The sequence below is a fragment of the Salvelinus alpinus genome, chromosome 6 (assembly GCF_045679555.1).
Source record: "Salvelinus alpinus chromosome 6, SLU_Salpinus.1, whole genome shotgun sequence".
Lineage (NCBI taxonomy): Eukaryota > Metazoa > Chordata > Actinopteri > Salmoniformes > Salmonidae > Salvelinus > Salvelinus alpinus.
The window spans coordinates 72,507,165-72,524,583 of NC_092091.1; the positions used below are offsets into that span (position 1 = coordinate 72,507,165).

Consider the following 17,419-nt stretch of genomic DNA (forward strand, 5'->3'; position numbering starts at 1 on the left):
CATACAAACACACTGACATGATGCACAGCTGTACACAAAACACAGTTCCACCCACATGCTCTACCCTTTCTCTCTGGTTCACATTCAAACACTGCATCTGTAGCTCTCACACACAATCAATGGAACACATGCTAAAAGGCTTGAGAGCAGCAGCCTTGAGAATGAGGCCTGAGACTCTCTCTCTCTCTCACACACACACACACACACACACACACACACACACACACACACACACACACACAGCTGGCAGTTGTCTTCTTTTTTTCATTAGTACTATCTCCAGTCTCTTCCAGTTTTAATTCCACTTTAATTAGAATGGTTTGTTTGCTCCGTGTTGGCTCTGTCCAACCCCCACACCCACACACCCACCCACCCACCCACACACAGACTCACACACTGCTTGGGGAGATGAGAAGCCGATGCCTGGCAAGCAGGGGACTGTGTGCGTGCGCAGGTGTGTATGTCTCTAGGCCTGGTTCTCAAGGACCCGTTGGCATAATCACACATGCTGTTGTCAAGCTTCTCAACATCACGATGTGTTCCATCTAAGGTGGCCTAGTTTAGTTATGGAAGTGGCCTTTCAAAAAGATACATGATTTCCATATGCATGAGAGCCCGTGCACAAGGAAATGGCTAGACTTGCTTTAGGTATGACTGTAATACACAACAAGTTGTTTTGATAATATTTCATTTTCCTTATTTTACTGGTCATAATACCAGACACTTCTATCCAAAGTGACTTACAGTTGACAGTGACAGGTAGTGTTCAGTATATGGTATGTGACCCATGCGGGAGTCAAACCCACGACCCTGGCGTTACCATCACTACACTCTAACCCGCTGAGCTATTGGAACTTCCTAAATAGGCGTCAAGATGAGTGCAGCCAGTGATCCGAACCTCAGCCACCTTGTGGCTACAGAGTCTTTATGTCTGGGTGGTCCACACGACGCCCCTGTCCACAGCTAACGTCGTAGTCCATCGGCATCTCTTCTCCTCCTGTTCTCTAGCCATCTCCTATCCATCGCTAGCAATGCCTGTACAATAGCTACAGTAGCCGAGGAGTTGATTAACCATTTATCCCTCAGTAATCGCTACGTTCACAGTCTGGAGTTAACGGCTCACTGCTCACACTGAGTGAAAACGCACTGCGGCTAAATATACTTTTGACTTTTGGAAGATTGACATTGTCTGGGTTATACACAGTGCACGCACACACTATCACAAGCATACACTTACAGCACACACACTGTGGTTGGTCCGTTTCCTTGACAACTGCCCACAGACGCCGCCATCACCATGGGGATGGTCCTGCTCAACGAGGCGGCGACGTCCAAAGGAGATGTGGGAAAGAGGAGAAGTGAGTGATTCCTTATTTGTTACTGTATCACGGACTCTATTACAGGGCCATTCAACTGCCGGGCCCCCGAGGGCCCAAGTACTGTACTGCTGCTTTCCTCCTCTACCTGCTAGTCAACTGGTGAACTGTCAGGTGGTTGGTCAGGGCTGTCCCAGGTCCCTGATTAGAAGCAGGAAATGGCTCCAGGACTGCAGTTGAATAGTCCTGCTGCTGCGTTGTAATCTCTGTAGTATGAGGGGTGTGCTGGTTGTGGTTAGTATAGAGAGACTTTGTATGGAAATGAGAGGATCTCTTGTTCCACTGTCAGTGATTGGGTCACCTGCGTTTGTTTGTGTGTGTCTGAAAACTCAGTCACACGCAGCATGAAACTATCATCCTGTTGATAATTGTTACGCTGAGAATACTGATGAGATAACGTCCTGGTCTTTGACATCAGACACCCAATCCCTCTTCAGCTCTACTGTTCTAGCTGCTGAGGAGTGTTCAGGCACAACTTCTCTACCGAGCATGACCCAGATAAGTAAACCTAAAAACTAAATGGTGGTTAAAGGGGTGTATTATCCCCTTAATGTAAAGTAAAGGCAAATACCCGTTTTTCATCGTTACCGTCATAAGCATTCCTTTTAGCGTCAACCGCTAACAAGCCTTTGAAATGCTAATTAGCGCGCTAGGATCATGCTCCTATTATGGGGCTTAGGCCAGTGGTGGAATCGGAGGTTGGCTGAACTTTGATCTCGCGTGCTAATCCTGAAAGCACAGCCCAAACCAAGCTGCGTAGCTAATGAGGGAAATTATAATCAGGGCTTAAATGAGCTCTCACGAAGAAACAAACAGGCAGCGCCATGAAACAGATGGATCAGCCGGTTCCCTGGTCCGGGATCAGATTTACTTAAGCGCACGAGTACACGTTGAACAAAATCAATTAAAAGGACTGATAAGATAATATCTTTAAATGTTCTCTGTAATGAGTGAAAATCTTTAAAAACACTTAGCAATATTAACTGAAGGAGTGATGCAGGGATTTATCAAATTTCTATTAGGGGGCAATCACTGACCTTTATTGCAAGTATGCAGACAGAAGCACAAATAACCGGATGTTGCGTTAATATGCAAGCCACACACACACACCCTTCCACCATTGTTAGCATGTGTGTGTGATTGCGGTGGCTGATCAACTTGCAGTGGCTCAGTGAAAATACACACACGCACAGTGAAAACAGTGGCAGCTGCTGGGTGAAATGAAAGCTAATGGGGGCGCCATCAAACCCAGTTAACCCCAGTCTGACGAAGGCCACCGCCAATAACAGGATCAGCAGCACTGGAGCCCACCCAAATGATACTGTTCAATCACATAGTCACACACTGTCACTCACTACTGTTCAATCACATAGTCACACACTGTCACTCACTACTGTTCAATCACATAGTCACACACTGTCACTCACTACTGTTCAATCACATAGTCACACACTGTCACTCACTACTGTTCAATCACATAGTCACACACTGTCACTCACTACTGTTCAATCACATAGTCACACACTGTCACTCACTACTGTTCAATCACATAGTCACACACTGTCACTCACTACTGTTCAATCACATAGTCACACACTGTCACTCACTACTGTTCAATCACATAGTCACACACTGTCACTCACTACTGTTCAATCACAGTCATACAGTCACACACAGTCACTCACTACTGTTCAATCACATAGTCACACACAGTCACTCACTACTGTTCAATCACATAGTCACACACTGTCACTCACTACTGTTCAATCACATAGTCACACACTGTCACTCACTACTGTTCAATCACATAGTCACACACTGTCACTCACTACTGTTCAATCACATAGTCACACACTGTCACTCACTACTGTTCAATCACATAGTCACACACTGTCACTCACTACTGTTCAATCACATAGTCACACACTGTCACTCACTACTGTTCAATCACATAGTCACACACTGACACTCACTACTGTTCAATCACATAGTCACACACTGTCACTCACTACTGTTCAATCACATAGTCACACACTGTCACTCACTACTGTTCAATCACATAGTCACACACTGTCACTCACTACTGTTCAATCACATAGTCACACACTGTCACTCACTACTGTTCAATCACATAGTCACACACTGTCACTCACTACTGTTCAATCACATAGTCACACACTGTCACTCACTACTGTTCAATCACATAGTCACACACTGTCACTCACTACTGTTCAATCACATAGTCACACACTGTCACTCACTACTGTTCAATCACATAGTCACACACTGTCACTCACTACTGTTCAATCACATAGTCACACACTGTCACTCACTACTGTTCAATCACATAGTCACACACTGTCACTCACTACTGTTCAATCACATAGTCACACACTGTCACTCACTACTGTTCAATCACATAGTCACACACTGTCACTCACTACTGTTCAATCACATAGTCACACACTGTCACTCACTACTGTTCAATCACATAGTCAAACAGGCTGACACACCCTGTCACTCACTACTGTTCAATCACACACACTGTCACTAACTACTGTTCAGTCACACAGACTGTCACTCACTACTGTTCAATCACACTTCAGTCACACTTCAGTCACAGACTGTCACTAACTACTGTTCAATCACACACACTGTCACTAACTACTGTTCAGTCACACACACTGTCACTAACTACTGTTCAGTCACACACACTGTCACTAACTACTGTTCAGTCACACACACTGTCACTAACTACTGTTCAGTCACACACACTGTCACTAACTACTGTTCAGTCACACACACTGTCACTAACTACTGTTCAGTCACACAGACTGTCACTAACTACTGTTCAGTCACACAGGCTGTCACTAACTACTGTTCAGTCACACAGGCTGTCACTAACTACTGTTCAATCACAGACTGTCACTAACTACTGTTCAGTCACACACACTGTCACTAACTACTGTTCAATCACACAGACTGTCACTAACTACTGTTCAGTCACACAGACTGTCACTAACTACTGTTCAGCCACACAGACTGTCACTAACTACTGTTCAGCCACACAGACTGTCACTAACTACTGTTCAGCCACACAGACTGTCACTCACTACTGTTCAGTCACACACAGACTGTCACTCACTACTGTTCAGTCACACACAGACTGTCACTCACTACTGTTCAGTCACACACAGACTGTCACTCACTACTGTTCAGTCACACAGACTGTCACTAACTACTGTTCAGTCACACAGACTGTCACTAACTACTGTTCAGTCACACACACTGTCACTAACTACTGTTCAGTCACACAGACTGTCACTAACTACTGTTCAGTCACGTAGTCACATGCACACATGGATGCAAGCTCACACATTTTTAATTACATTTAAATGAATCAGCCTCAAACTGGAGCTACACACATCTCCCAGTGAAAAACACACAGTCACACACATTATGCCAACAGGTCCATGAGAATGAGCAATAACACACACTTAATGAGTCACCCACAAAATATCCTGGTGTCACCTCTCCCTGTCTCACCACTTATCTCTCTCTCGCTCTCTCTCTTTCTCTCTCCTCTCTCTCTCCCCTCTCTCTGTCTCATCTCTCGCTCTCTCAATTCAATTTCAGTCTGTCTCTCTGTCTCACTCTCTGTCTCTCTCTCTGTCTCACTCTCTCTCTTGCTCTCTGTCTCTCTGTCTTTCTGTCTGTCTCTCTCTGTCCTTCTGTCTCTCTCTCTGTCCCTCTCTCTCTGTTCTTCTTTATTTCTGTCTCTCTCTTTCCCTCTCACACTCTCGCTCTCTCTGTGAGTCTCTGTCTCTCTGTCCTCTCTCATTCAATGCATACTTCAAAGGAGTGCGATTCCATTCTCGTCTTTAGAAATCACCACGGTGTGAACAAGCCGAGGACCAGATAGTTGTTCTTCAATGCCAGAAGTCATTTCTCTCTGCTATTAACAGTACAGTAGAGATAAATATCAGGACGTTCCAGACATGCTGTACTGCTTGGAGGAATATGTAAACTGGTGTACAGGGCAATAACATGGTGAACAATACAAAGCACATTCGTCTCAACACTGTACTGTTGCCAATGTCAGAATATGTGATTTTTTTCTGAGCCCATCTCTCTCTGAGGGGGTGTGAATATGATTTCCAGAAGGACATCCCCCATAAGCACATGTAGGAACAGAAACACACATTTGTCATTGCCTCACAGCATCTAATCCTTGATCTCTCACACACACATACACACACACACACACACACACACACATACTGTATGCAAACATTTTTCATCTCCCACATGAAGCATACGCACATGTATACACAAACACTCCTCCTTCCTCCTCTCCTCCTTCCCCTGCTCCTCTCTCCTCCTTCCCCTGCTCCTCTCCACCTTCCCCTGCTCCTCTCTCCACCTTCCCCTGCTCCTCTCTCCACCTTCCCCTGCTCCTCTCTCCACCTTCCCCTGCTCCTCTCTCCACATTCCCCTGCTCCTCTCTCCTCCTTCCCCTGCTCCTCTCTCCTCCTTCCCCTGCTCCTCTCTCCTCCTTCCCCTGCTCCTATCTCCACCTTCCCCTCCTTCTCTCTCCACCTTCCCCTGCTCCTCTCTCCACCTTCCCCTGCTCCTCTCTCCACCTTCCCCTGCTCCTCTCTCCACCTTCCCCTGCTCCTCTCTCCACCTTCCCCTGCTCCTCTCTCCTCCTTCCCCTGCTCCTCTCTCCACCTTCCCCTGCTCCTCTCTCCACCTTCCCCTGCTCCTCTCTCCACCTTCCCCTGCTCCTCTCTCCACCTTGCCCTGCTCCTCTCTCCACCTTCCCCTGCTCCTCTCTCCACCTTCCCCTGCTCCTCTCTCATCCTTCCCCTGCTCCTCTCTCCATCTTCCCCTGCTCCTCTCTCCTCCTTCCCCTGCTCCTCTCTCCTCCTTCCCCTGCTCCTCTCTCCTCCTTCCCCTGCTCCTCTCTCCTCCTTCCCCTGCTCCTCTCTCCTCCTTCCCCTGCTCCTCTCTCCTCCTGCTCCTCTCTCCTCCTGCTCCTCTCTCCTCCTGCTCCTCTCTCCTCCTTCCCCTGCTCCTCTCTCCACCTTCCCCTGCTCCTCTCTCCACCTTCCCCTGCTCCTCTCTCCACCTTCCCCTGCTCCTCTCTCCGCCTTCCCCTGCTCCTCTCTCCACCTTCCCCTGCTCCTCTCTCCACCTTCCCCTGCTCCTCTCTCCACCTTCCCCTGCTCCTCTCTCCACCTTCCCCTGCTCCTCTCTCCACCTTCCCCTGCTCCTCTCTCCACCTTCCCCTGCTCCTCTCTCATCCTTCCCCTGCTCCTCTCTCCACCTTCCCCTGCTCCTCTCTCCTCCTTCACCTGCTCCTCTCTCCACCGTCCCCTGCTCCTCTCTCCACCTTCCCCTGCTCCTCTCTCCACCTTCCCCTGCTCCTCTCTCCACCTTCCTCTGCTCCTCTCTCCACCTTCCCCTGCTCCTCTCTCCACCTTCCACTGCTCCTCTCTCCACCTTCCCCTGCTCCTCTCTCCACCTTCCCCTGCTCCTCTCTCCACCTTCCCCTGCTCCTCTCTCCACCTTCCCCTGCTCCTCTCTCATCCTTCCCCTGCTCCTCTCTCCACCTTCCCCTGCTCCTCTCTCCTCCTTCCCCTGCTCCTCTCTCCACCGTCCCCTGCTCCTCTCTCCACCGTCCCCTGCTCCTCTCTCCACCTTCCCCTGCTCCTCTCTCCACCTTCCCCTGCTCCTCTCTCCACCTTCCCCTGCTCCTCTCTCCTCCTTCCCCTGCTCCTCTCTCCTCCTTCCCCTGCTCCTCTCTCCACCTTCCCCTGCTCCTCTCTCCACCTTCCCCTGCTCCTCTCTCCACCTTCCCCTGCTCCTCTCTCCACCTTCCCCTGCTCCTCTCTCATCCTTCCCCTGCTCCTCTCTCCATCTTCCCCTGCTCCTCTCTCCTCCTTCCCCTGCTCCTCTCTCCTCCTTCCCCTGCTCCTCTCTCCTCCTTCCCCTGCTCCTCTCTCCTCCTTCCCCTGCTCCTCTCTCCTCCTTCCCCTGCTCCTCTCTCCTCCTGCTCCTCTCTCCTCCTGCTCCTCTCTCATCCTTCCCCTGCTCCTCTCTCATCCTTCCCCTGCTCCTCTCTCCACCTTCCCCTGCTCCTCTCTCCACCTTCCCCTGCTCCTCTCTCCACCTTCCCCTGCACCTCTCTCCACCTTCCCCTGCTCCTCTCTCCACCTTCCCCTGCTCCTCTCTCCACCTTCCCCTGCTCCTCTCTCCACCTTCCCCTGCTCCTCTCTCCACCTTCCCCTGCTCCTCTCTCCACCTTCCCCTGCTCCTCTCTCATCCTTCCCCTGCTCCTCTCTCCACCTTCCCCTGCTCCTCTCTCCACCTTCCCCTGCTCCTCTCTCCACCGTCCCCTGCTCCTCTCTCCACCTTCCCCTGCTCCTCTCTCCACCTTCCCCTGCTCCTCTCTCCACCTTCCCCTGCTCCTCTCTCCTCCTTCCCCTGCTCCTCTCTCCTCCTTCCCCTGCTCCTCTCTCCTCCTTCCCCTGCTCCTCTCTCCTCCTTCCCCTGCTCCTCTCTCCTCCTTCCCCTGCTCCTCTCTCCTCCTTCCCCTGCTCCTCTCTCCTCCTTCCCCTGCTCCTCTCTCCACCTCCCCCTGCTCCTCTCTCCTCCTTCCCCTGCTCCTCTCTCCACCTTCCCCTGCTCCTCTCTCCACCTTCCCCTGCTCCTCTCTCCACCTTCCCCTGCTCCTCTCTCCACCTTCCCCTGCTCCTCTCTCCACCTTCCCCTGCTCCTCTCTCCACCTTCCCCTGCTCCTCTCTCCTCCTTCCCCTGCTCCTCTCTCCTCCTTCCCCTGCTCCTCTCTCCATCTTCCCCTGCTCCTCTCTCCATCTTCCCCTGCTCCTCTCTCCACCTTCCTCCACCTTCCCCTGCTCCTCTCTCCACCTTCCCCTGCTCCTCTCTCCACCTTCCTCCACCTTCCCCTGCTCCTCTCTCCTCCTTCCCCTGCTCCTCTCTCCTCCTTCCCCTGCTCCTCTCTCCTCCTTCCCCTGCTCCTCTCTCCTCCTTCCCCTGCTCCTCTCTCCATCTTCCCCTGCTCCTCTCTCCATCTTCCCCTGCTCCTCTCTCCTCCTTCCCCTGCTCCTCTCTCCTCCTTCCCCTGCTCCTCTCTCCTCCTTCCCCTGCTCCTCTCTCCTCCTTCCCCTGCTCCTCTCTCCTCCTTCCCCTGCTCCTCTCTCCTCCTTCCCCTGCTCCTCTCTCCTCCTTCCCCTGCTCCTCTCTCCTCCTTCCCCCTGCTCCTCTCTCCTTCCCCTGCTCCTCTCTCCCTCCTGCTCCTCTCTCCTCCCCTGCTCCTCTCTCACTCCCCTGCTCCTCTCTCCTTCCCCTGCTCCTCTCTCCACCTTCCCTGCTCCTCTCTCCTCCTTCCCCTGCTCCTCTCTCCATCCTTCCCCTGCTCCTCTCTCCACCTTCCCCTGCTCCTCTCTCCACCTTCCCCTGCTCCTCTCTCCACCTTCCCCTGCTCCTCTCTCCACCTTCCCCCTGCTCCTCTCTCCACCTTCCCCTGCTCCTCTCTCCACCTTCCCCTGCTCCTCTCTCCACCTTCCCCTGCTCCTCTCTCCACCTTCCCCTGCTCCTCTCTCCACCTTCCCCTGCTCCTCTCTCCACCTTCCCCTGCTCCTCTCTCCACCTTCCCCTGCTCCTCTCTCCACCTTCCCCTGCTCCTCTCTCCTCCTTCCCCTGCTCCTCTCTCCACCGTCCCCTGCTCCTCTCTCCACCGTCCCCTGCTCCTCTCTCCACCGTCCCCTGCTCCTCTCTCCTCCTTCCCCTGATCCTCTCTCCTCCTTCCCCTGATCCTCTCTCCTCCTTCCCCTGCTCCTCTCTCCTCCTTCCCCTGCTCCTCTCTCCTCCTTCCCCTGCTCCTCTCTCCATCTTCCCCTGCTCCTCTCTCCTCCTTCCCCTGCTCCTCTCTCCTCCTTCCCCTGCTCCTCTCTCCACCTCCCCCTGCTCCTCTCTCCTCCTTCCCCTGCTCCTCTCTCCACCTTCCCCTGCTCCTCTCTCCACCTTCCCCTGCTCCTCTCTCCACCTTCCCCTGCTCCTCTCTCCACCTTCCCCTGCTCCTCTCTCCACCTTCCCCTGCTCCTCTCTCCACCTTCCCCTGCTCCTCTCTCCACCTTCCCCTGCTCCTCTCTCCACCTTCTCCTGCTCCTCTCTCCACCTTCCCCTGCTCCTCTCTCCACCTTCCTCCACCTTCCCCTGCTCCTCTCTCCTCCTTCCCCTGCTCCTCTCTCCTCCTTCCCCTGCTCCTCTCTCCTCCTTCCCCTGCTCCTCTCTCCTCCTTCCCCTGCTCCTCTCTCCATCTTCCCCTGCTCCTCTCTCCATCTTCCCCTGCTCCTCTCTCCATCTTCCCCTGCTCCTCTCCACCTTCCCCTGCTCCTCTCTCCACCTTCCCCTGCTCCTCCCTCCTCCTTCCCCTGCTCCTCTCTCCACCTTCCCCTGCTCCTCTCTCCACCTTCCCCTGCTCCTCTCTCCTCCTTCCCCTGCTCCTCTCTCCTCCTTCCCCTGCTCCTCTCTCCACCTTCCCCTGCTCCTCTCTCCACCTTCCCCTGCTCCTCTCTCCACCTTCCCCTGCTCCTCTCTCCACCTTCCCCTGCTCCACTCTTCTCCCACTCTGTGTGTGTGTGTGTGTGTAGGGTGTCTTGTCCTCACAGCAGGGGGAGGTAGGCATGTTCCCCCAGCTAATGTTTTATGACTGAGTGGTGCCCCCCCATACACACACACAACAGCCCCTTCCCCTTCCAGTCCGCTAGACTCACTGAGGTAGTTCCAGTGGAACTCACATGCTGCATACATAATGACATGACATTATCATTTGTATAAGCATGATGGATATTTGCATAACTGTCAATTAAGTCTGGCAGATGTGAAGAGGCCGTCACTCAGTCCACTGTTCCTTTAATTAACACCAGAGAGATGAACCCTGACCCCCACGGTGTGTGTGTTTGTGGTGCGTGCGCGGCACAGCACAAAAGGCCAACCTCGTGTGTGTGTGTGTGTGTGTATGTGTGTGTGTGTGTGTGTGTGTGTGTAATGTAAGCATGATTAATACAGAGGTTCAGAGGCCCACTGTTGTAGTTCTACTGAGACCGGACACACACATGCAGGTATACACACACACACACACACACATGCATGTACACACACACACACAGTTGTGCAAAAGCAGTTATCCTTGAGATAGCGTTAATTAAAATGCAAAACAAGGTGTTTGTAACGTGTCCAGTAACAGTCCTTCATCCGTCTGCAACGTGTCCAGTAACAGTCCTTCATCCGTCTGCAACGTGTCCAGTAACAGTCCTTCATCCGTCTGCATCGTGTCCAGTAACAGTCCTTCATCCGTCTGCATCGTGTCCAGTAACAGTCCTTCATCCGTCTGCAACGTGTCCAGTAACAGTCCTTCATCCGTCTGCAACGTGTCCAGTAACATTCCTTCATCCGTCTGTAACGTGTCCAGTAACAGTCCTTCATCCGTCTGCAACGTGTCCAGTAACGGTCCTTCATCCGTCTGCAACGTGTCCAGTAACAGTCCTTCATCCGTCTGTAACGTGTCCAGTAACAGTCCTTCATCCGTCTGCATCGTGTCCAGTAACAGTCCTTCATCGTCTGCAACGTGTCCAGTAACAGTCCTTCATCCGTCTGCATCGTGTCCAGTAACAGTCCTTCATCCGTCTGCAACGTGTCCAGTAACAGTCCTTCATCCGTCTGCAACGTGTCCAGTAACAGTCCTTCATCCGTCTGTAACGTGTCCAGTAACAGTCCTTCATCCGTCTGCATCGTGTCCAGTAACAGTCCTTCATCCGTCTGCAACGTGTCCAGTAACAGTCCTTCATCCGTCTGCATCGTGTCCAGTAACAGTCCTTCATCCGTCTGCAACGTGTCCAGTAACAGTCCTTCATCCGTCTGCAACGTGTCCAGTAACAGTCCTTCATCCGTCTGTAACGTGTCCAGTAACAGTCCTTCATCCGTCTGCATCGTCTGCATCGTGTCCAGTAACAGTCCTTCATCCGTCTGCAACGTGTCCAGTAACAGTCCTTCATCCGTCTGCAACGTGTCCAGTAACAGTCCTTCATCCGTCTGCAACGTGTCCAGTAACAGTCCTTCATCCGTCTGCAACGTGTCCAGTAACAGTTCTTCATCCGTCTGCATCGTGTCCAGTAACAGTCCTTCATCCGTCTGCAACGTGTCCAGTAACAGTCCTTCATCCGTCTGTAACGTGTCCAGTAACAGTCCTTCATCCGTCTGCAACGTGTCCAGTAACAGTCCTTCATCCGTCTGCAACGTGTCCAGTAACAGTCCTTCATCCGTCTGTAACGTGTCCAGTAACAGTCCTTCATCCGTCTGCATCGTGTCCAGTAACAGTCCTTCATCCGTCTGCAACGTGTCCAGTAACAGTCCTTCATCCGTCTGTAACGTGTCCAGTAACAGTCCTTCATCCGTCTGCAACGTGTCCAGTAACAGTCCTTCATCCGTCTGCAACGTGTCCAGTAACAGTCCTTCATCCGTCTGCATCGTGTCCAGTAACGGTCCTTCATCCGTCTGCAACGTGTCCAGTAACGGTCCTTCATCCGTCTTCAACGTGTCCAGTAACGGTCCTTCATCCGTCTGTAACGTGTCCAGTAACGGTCCTTCATCCGTCTGCAACGTGTCCAGTAACGGTCCTTCATCCGTCTGCAACGTGTCCAGTAACGGTCCTTCATCCGTCTGCAACGTGTCCAGTAACGGTCCTTCATCCGTCTGCAACGTGTCCAGTAACGGTCCTTCATCCTTCTGCATCGTGTCCAGTAACGGTCCTTCATCCGTCTGCAACGTGTCCAGTAACGGTCCTTCATCCGTCTGCAACGTGTCCAGTAACGGTCCTTCATCCGTCTGCAACGTGTCCAGTAACGGTCCTTCATCCTTCTGCATCGTGTCCAGTAACGGTCCTTCATCCGTCTGCAACGTGTCCAGTAACGGTCCTTCATCCGTCTGCAACGTGTCCAGTAACGGTCCTTCATCCGTCTGCAACGTGTCCAGTAACGGTCCTTCATCCGTCTGCAACGTGTCCAGTAACGGTCCTTCATCCGTCTGCAACGTGTCCAGTAACGGTCCTTCATCCGTCTGCAACGTGTCCAGTAACGGTCCTTCATCCGTCTGCAACGTGTCCAGTAACGGTCCTTCATCCGTCTGCAACGTGTCCAGTAACGGTCCTTCATCCGTCTGCAACGTGTCCAGTAACGGTCCTTCATCCGTCTGTAACGTGTCCAGTAACGGTCCTTCATCCGTCTGTAACGTGTCCAGTAACGGTCCTTCATCCGTCTGCAACGTGTCCAGTAACGGTCCTTCATCCGTCTGCAACGTGTCCATTAACGGTCCATCATCCGTCTGCAACGTGTCCAGTAACGGTCCATCATCCGTCTGCAACGTGTCCAGTAACGGTCCTTCATCCGTCTGCAACGTGTCCAGTAACGGTCCTTCATCTGTCTGCAGCGTGTCCAGTAACGGTCCTTCATCCGTCTGCAACGTGTCCAGTAACGGTCCTTCATCCGTCTGCAACGTGTCCAGTAACGGTCCTTCATCCGTCTGCAACGTGTCCAGTAACGGTCCTTCATCCGTCTGCATCGTGTCCAGTGACGGTCCTTCATCCGTCTGCATCGTGTCCAGTGACGGTCCTTCATCCGTCTGCAACGTGTCCAGTGACGGTCCTTCATCCGTCTGCAACGTGTCCAGTGACGGTCCTTCATCCGTCTGCAACGTGTCCAGTCACGGTCCTTCATCCGTCTGTAACGTGTCCAGTAACGGTCCTTCATCCGTCTGCAACGTGTCCAGTAACATTCCTTCATCCGTCTGCAACGTGTCCAGTAACGGTCCTTCATCCGTCTGCAACGTGTCCAGTAACGGTCCTTCATCCGTCTGCAACGTGTCCAGTAACGGTCCTTCATCCGTCTGCAACGTGTCCAGTAACGGTCCTTCATCCGTCTGCAACGTGTCCAGTAACGGTCCTTCATCCGTCTGCAACGTGTCCAGTAACGGTCCTTCATCCGTCTGCAACGTGTCCAGTAACGGTCCTTCATCCGTCTGCAACGTGTCCAGTAACGGTCCTTCATCCGTCTGCAACGTGTCCAGTAACGGTCCTTCATCCGTCTGTAACGTGTCCAGTAACGGTCCTTCATCCGTCTGTAACGTGTCCAGTAACGGTCCTTCATCCGTCTGCAACGTGTCCAGTAACGGTCCTTCATCCGTCTGCAACGTGTCCAGTAACGGTCCATCATCCGTCTGCAACGTGTCCAGTAACGGTCCTTCATCCGTCTGCAACGTGTCCAGTAACGGTCCTTCATCCGTCTGCAACGTGTGCAGTAACGGTCCTTCATCCGTCTGCAACGTGTCCAGTAACGGTCCTTCATCCGTCTGCATCGTGTCCAGTGACGGTCCTTCATCCGTCTGCATCGTGTCCAGTGACGGTCCTTCATCCGTCTGCAACGTGTCCAGTGACGGTCCTTCATCCGTCTGCAACGTGTCCAGTGACGGTCCTTCATCCGTCTGCAACGTGTCCAGTCACAGTCCTTCATCCGTCTGTAACGTGTCCAGTAACAGTCCTTCATCCGTCTGCAACGTGTCCAGTAACATTCCTTCATCCGTCTGCAACGTGTCCAGTAACAGTCCTTCATCCGTCTGCATCGTGTCCAGTAACAGTCCTTCATCCGTCTGCAACGTGTCCAGTAACAGTCCTTCATCCGTCTGTAACGTGTCCAGTAACAGTCCTTCATCCGTCTGCAACGTGTCCAGTAACAGTCCTTCATCCGTCTGCATCGTGTCCAGTAACAGTCCTTCATCCGTCTGCATCGTGTCCAGTAACAGTCCTTCATCCGTCTGCATCGTGTCCAGTAACAGTCCTTCATCCGTCTGTAACGTGTCCAGTAACAGTCCTTCATCCGTCTGTAACGTGTCCAGTAACAGTCCTTCATCCGTCTGCAACGTGTCCAGTAACAGTCCTTCATCCGTCTGCAACGTGTCCAGTAACAGTCCTTCATCCGTCTGCAACGTGTCCAGTAACAGTCCTTCATCCGTCTGCATCGTGTCCAGTAACAGTCCTTCATCCGTCTGCAACGTGTCCAGTAACAGTCCTTCATCCGTCTGCATCGTGTCCAGTAACAGTCCTTCATCCGTCTGTAACGTGTCCAGTAACAGTCCTTCATCCGTCTGCATCGTGTCGAGCGACAGCACATGGAGAAAACAACACCTTTTTAAGTTCATCTCTCAGCTGAACCGCCGGGCCGCTGAATCAGCAGAAACACCCATCATTCACGTTGCATTAGACTCACACAGCATGAGTCCCAAACGGCTCCCTGGTCCCTCCCTTTGGGCCTTGGTCAAACGTAGTGCGCCCCAAATAGGGAACCATTTGGGACGATGTCGTAGTGACTCATTTTAATAGAAACCCATCATTTAAAAAATATATATATATGATATGATTATAAAAACCACAGGCTGGTAAACGTCAGAATATAAGCCTTAGTGATGATTACGAAGAGCTTACATTACACTGCTTACATGCCAATTTGACAAGGACATTAGTTCCCCTCAGCCCTGGCTTCAGCCCATAGCTCAGTAGAGGACTGTTGAAGGATCTCAGTGGTGACATCAAATCCATCCAATAGGCCCTCCACACACCCTTTACAGTTACCACTGTCTTCTAGCTAATTATACTACCAGACAACACACTGCAGTGGGGAATATGGCCAACCTAGAGAGGGGGAGAGAGAGAGAGAGAGAGAGAGGGAGAGGGAGGGGGAGAGAGGCAGGGGAGAGAGAGCGAATCATTCTCATCTTTTGTCATTGAGGTGTTTTTAACCGTCCCGTCATCTTTTGTCATTGAGGTGTTTTTAACCGTCCCAAAATAACTAAATTGCCTCGTTAGCATACTAAAGGGGCGAACACGTGTGTGTGTGCTTGTGAGGGGTGGTATGTGTGTGAGTGGTTGTGTGTTTGGTTGTGTGTGTGGTTGTGTGTGGTAGTGGTAGTGTGTGTGGGAGTGTGTGTGTGTGTAATGTTGTGTTGTGTGTTTCAGTTATCTGCCTGGTGGGACTGTGTGTGTGTGTGTGTGTGTGTGTGTGTGTGTGTGTGTGTGTGTGTGTGTGTGTGTGTGTGTGTGTGTGTGTGTGTGTGTGTAATGTTGTGCTGTGTGTTTCAGTTATCTGCCTGGTGGGACTGTGTGTGTGTGTAATGTTGTGTTGTGTGTTTCAGTTATCTGCCTGGTGGGACTGGGCCTGGTGGTGTTCTTCTTCAGCTTCCTGCTGTCCATCTTCAGGTCCAAGTACCACGGCTACCCCTACAGGTAACACACATACCTGGACTTCACCATGTTACCAATGGCATTCACACAATTAGGGCCAGGAGTTTTCCTGGACACGTGACTTAACCATCAAAACGTCTGTGCCCAGAGTTTTTCAGTTGAGGTGGTCTGGATAAACTCCTGGCCCTACATATTGAATGAATAGAGTACTTCAGTCCAGGTCTCCAGGGTTTCTACATTGAATCAGGGGTGTCTAAGTTCACACCATCCAGCCTCTAACATGGAACACACCCAGACACTTTTCACCCAGAACATTGTGTTGCATTTTTTCCTAACCGAGCGAACTCAAACTGCCCTTGGAAGTCAACTTTACCCACTTTTGAACGTCGTCAGCTGAGTCGTCAGCTGAGTCGTCAGCTGAGTCGTCAGATGCTTTATCCCAAAAAAGAAGCTCAGTGATGGATTTTGTCAGCCTCAGGTCGAATCAACGGCTTCGCCCCAAATAGCGCCCTTTTTTTCTTTTGAGCATTACTTTTGTCCAGGACCCATAGAGATCTGGTAGGGTACCATTTAGGACACGTCCAGATTCTCCACCTCTCAGAATATAGATGCCTTCAAGTAACGCCCTTTATCATCAAAACAACAGTTAGCAGCACACAGTCCGAGAGATCTTCTGAACAGCATTTAATACAGTCACAATGACATCTACTGAACGACACTTAATACAGTCAGATCACAATGAAATCTACTGAACGACACTTAATACAGTCAGATCACAATGAAATCTACTGAACGACACTTAATACAGTCAGATCACAATGAAATCTACTGAACGACATTTAATACAGTCAGATCGCTAGGAAATCTACTGAACGACATTTAATACAGTCAGATCGCTAGGAAATCTACTGAACGACACTTAATACAGTCAGATCGCAATGAAATCTACTGAACGACACTTAATACAGTCAGATCACAATGAAATCTACTGAACGACACTTAATACAGTCAGAACGCAGTTGACTTTGTCACACATTAACTAGCGAGCGCTCTGTAATCACACGCTCTGTCTCTCTCTCTCTCTCTCTTTTTCAGCTTCCTTATAAAGTGAGTCTGAGGCGCCGTCTTCAGAGTGAAGGGTGAAGAGGCTACTTGCTGCTAGCTGAGAGGCTGCAGACACCGGGACAGGGTGCATGGGGCGGGGGGGTCATTTCAACTGCTGTACTCAATCTACTTAATAAATGATCATGTGACAAACTGAGAAAAGAGACACTCCTACCTATGTGATTAGTACAGTTATATCACACACACCTGTTCTGAAGGAGTTTAGCTCTTGAGGTCTGAATGTGTTTTATTTGATAGTGTCTGACCAAATGACAGAGATGGAGAGGAAAGAAAGAGAGACATGCTGAGGAGAAGAGGAAAGAAAGAGAGACATGCTGAGGAGAAGAGGAAAGAAAGAGAGACATGCTGAGGAGAAGAGGAAAGAAAGAGAGAGATGCTGAGGAGAAGAGGAAAGAAAGAGAGAGATGCTGAGGAGAAGAAAGAGAGACATGCTGAGGAGAAGAAAGAGAGAGATGCTGAGGAAAGAAAGAGAGAGATGCTGAGGAAAGAAAGAGAGAGATGCTGAGGAAAGAAAGAGAGAGATGCTGAGGAAAGAAAGAGAGAGATGCTGAGGAAAGAAAGAGAGAGATGCTGAGGAGAAGAGGAAAGAGAGAGAGAGATGCTG

General features: G+C 51.3%; 1 protein-coding gene across 1 annotated transcript in view; it reads left to right on the top strand.

The window, feature by feature from the left end:
• Window positions 1–16,956, top strand: part of tusc3 (tumor suppressor candidate 3) — a 92,899-nt gene extending 75,943 nt beyond the window's left edge. The window contains exons 8-10 of the mRNA XM_071407891.1: window positions 1,284–1,358; window positions 15,642–15,732; window positions 16,786–16,956. Of these exons, the coding sequence (XP_071263992.1) occupies window positions 1,284–1,358; window positions 15,642–15,732; window positions 16,786–16,801 (182 nt within the window). The 3' untranslated portion in view covers window positions 16,802–16,956. The remainder of the gene's footprint in view (window positions 1–1,283; window positions 1,359–15,641; window positions 15,733–16,785) is intronic.
• The last annotated feature ends 463 nt before the right edge of the window (window positions 16,957–17,419 follow it).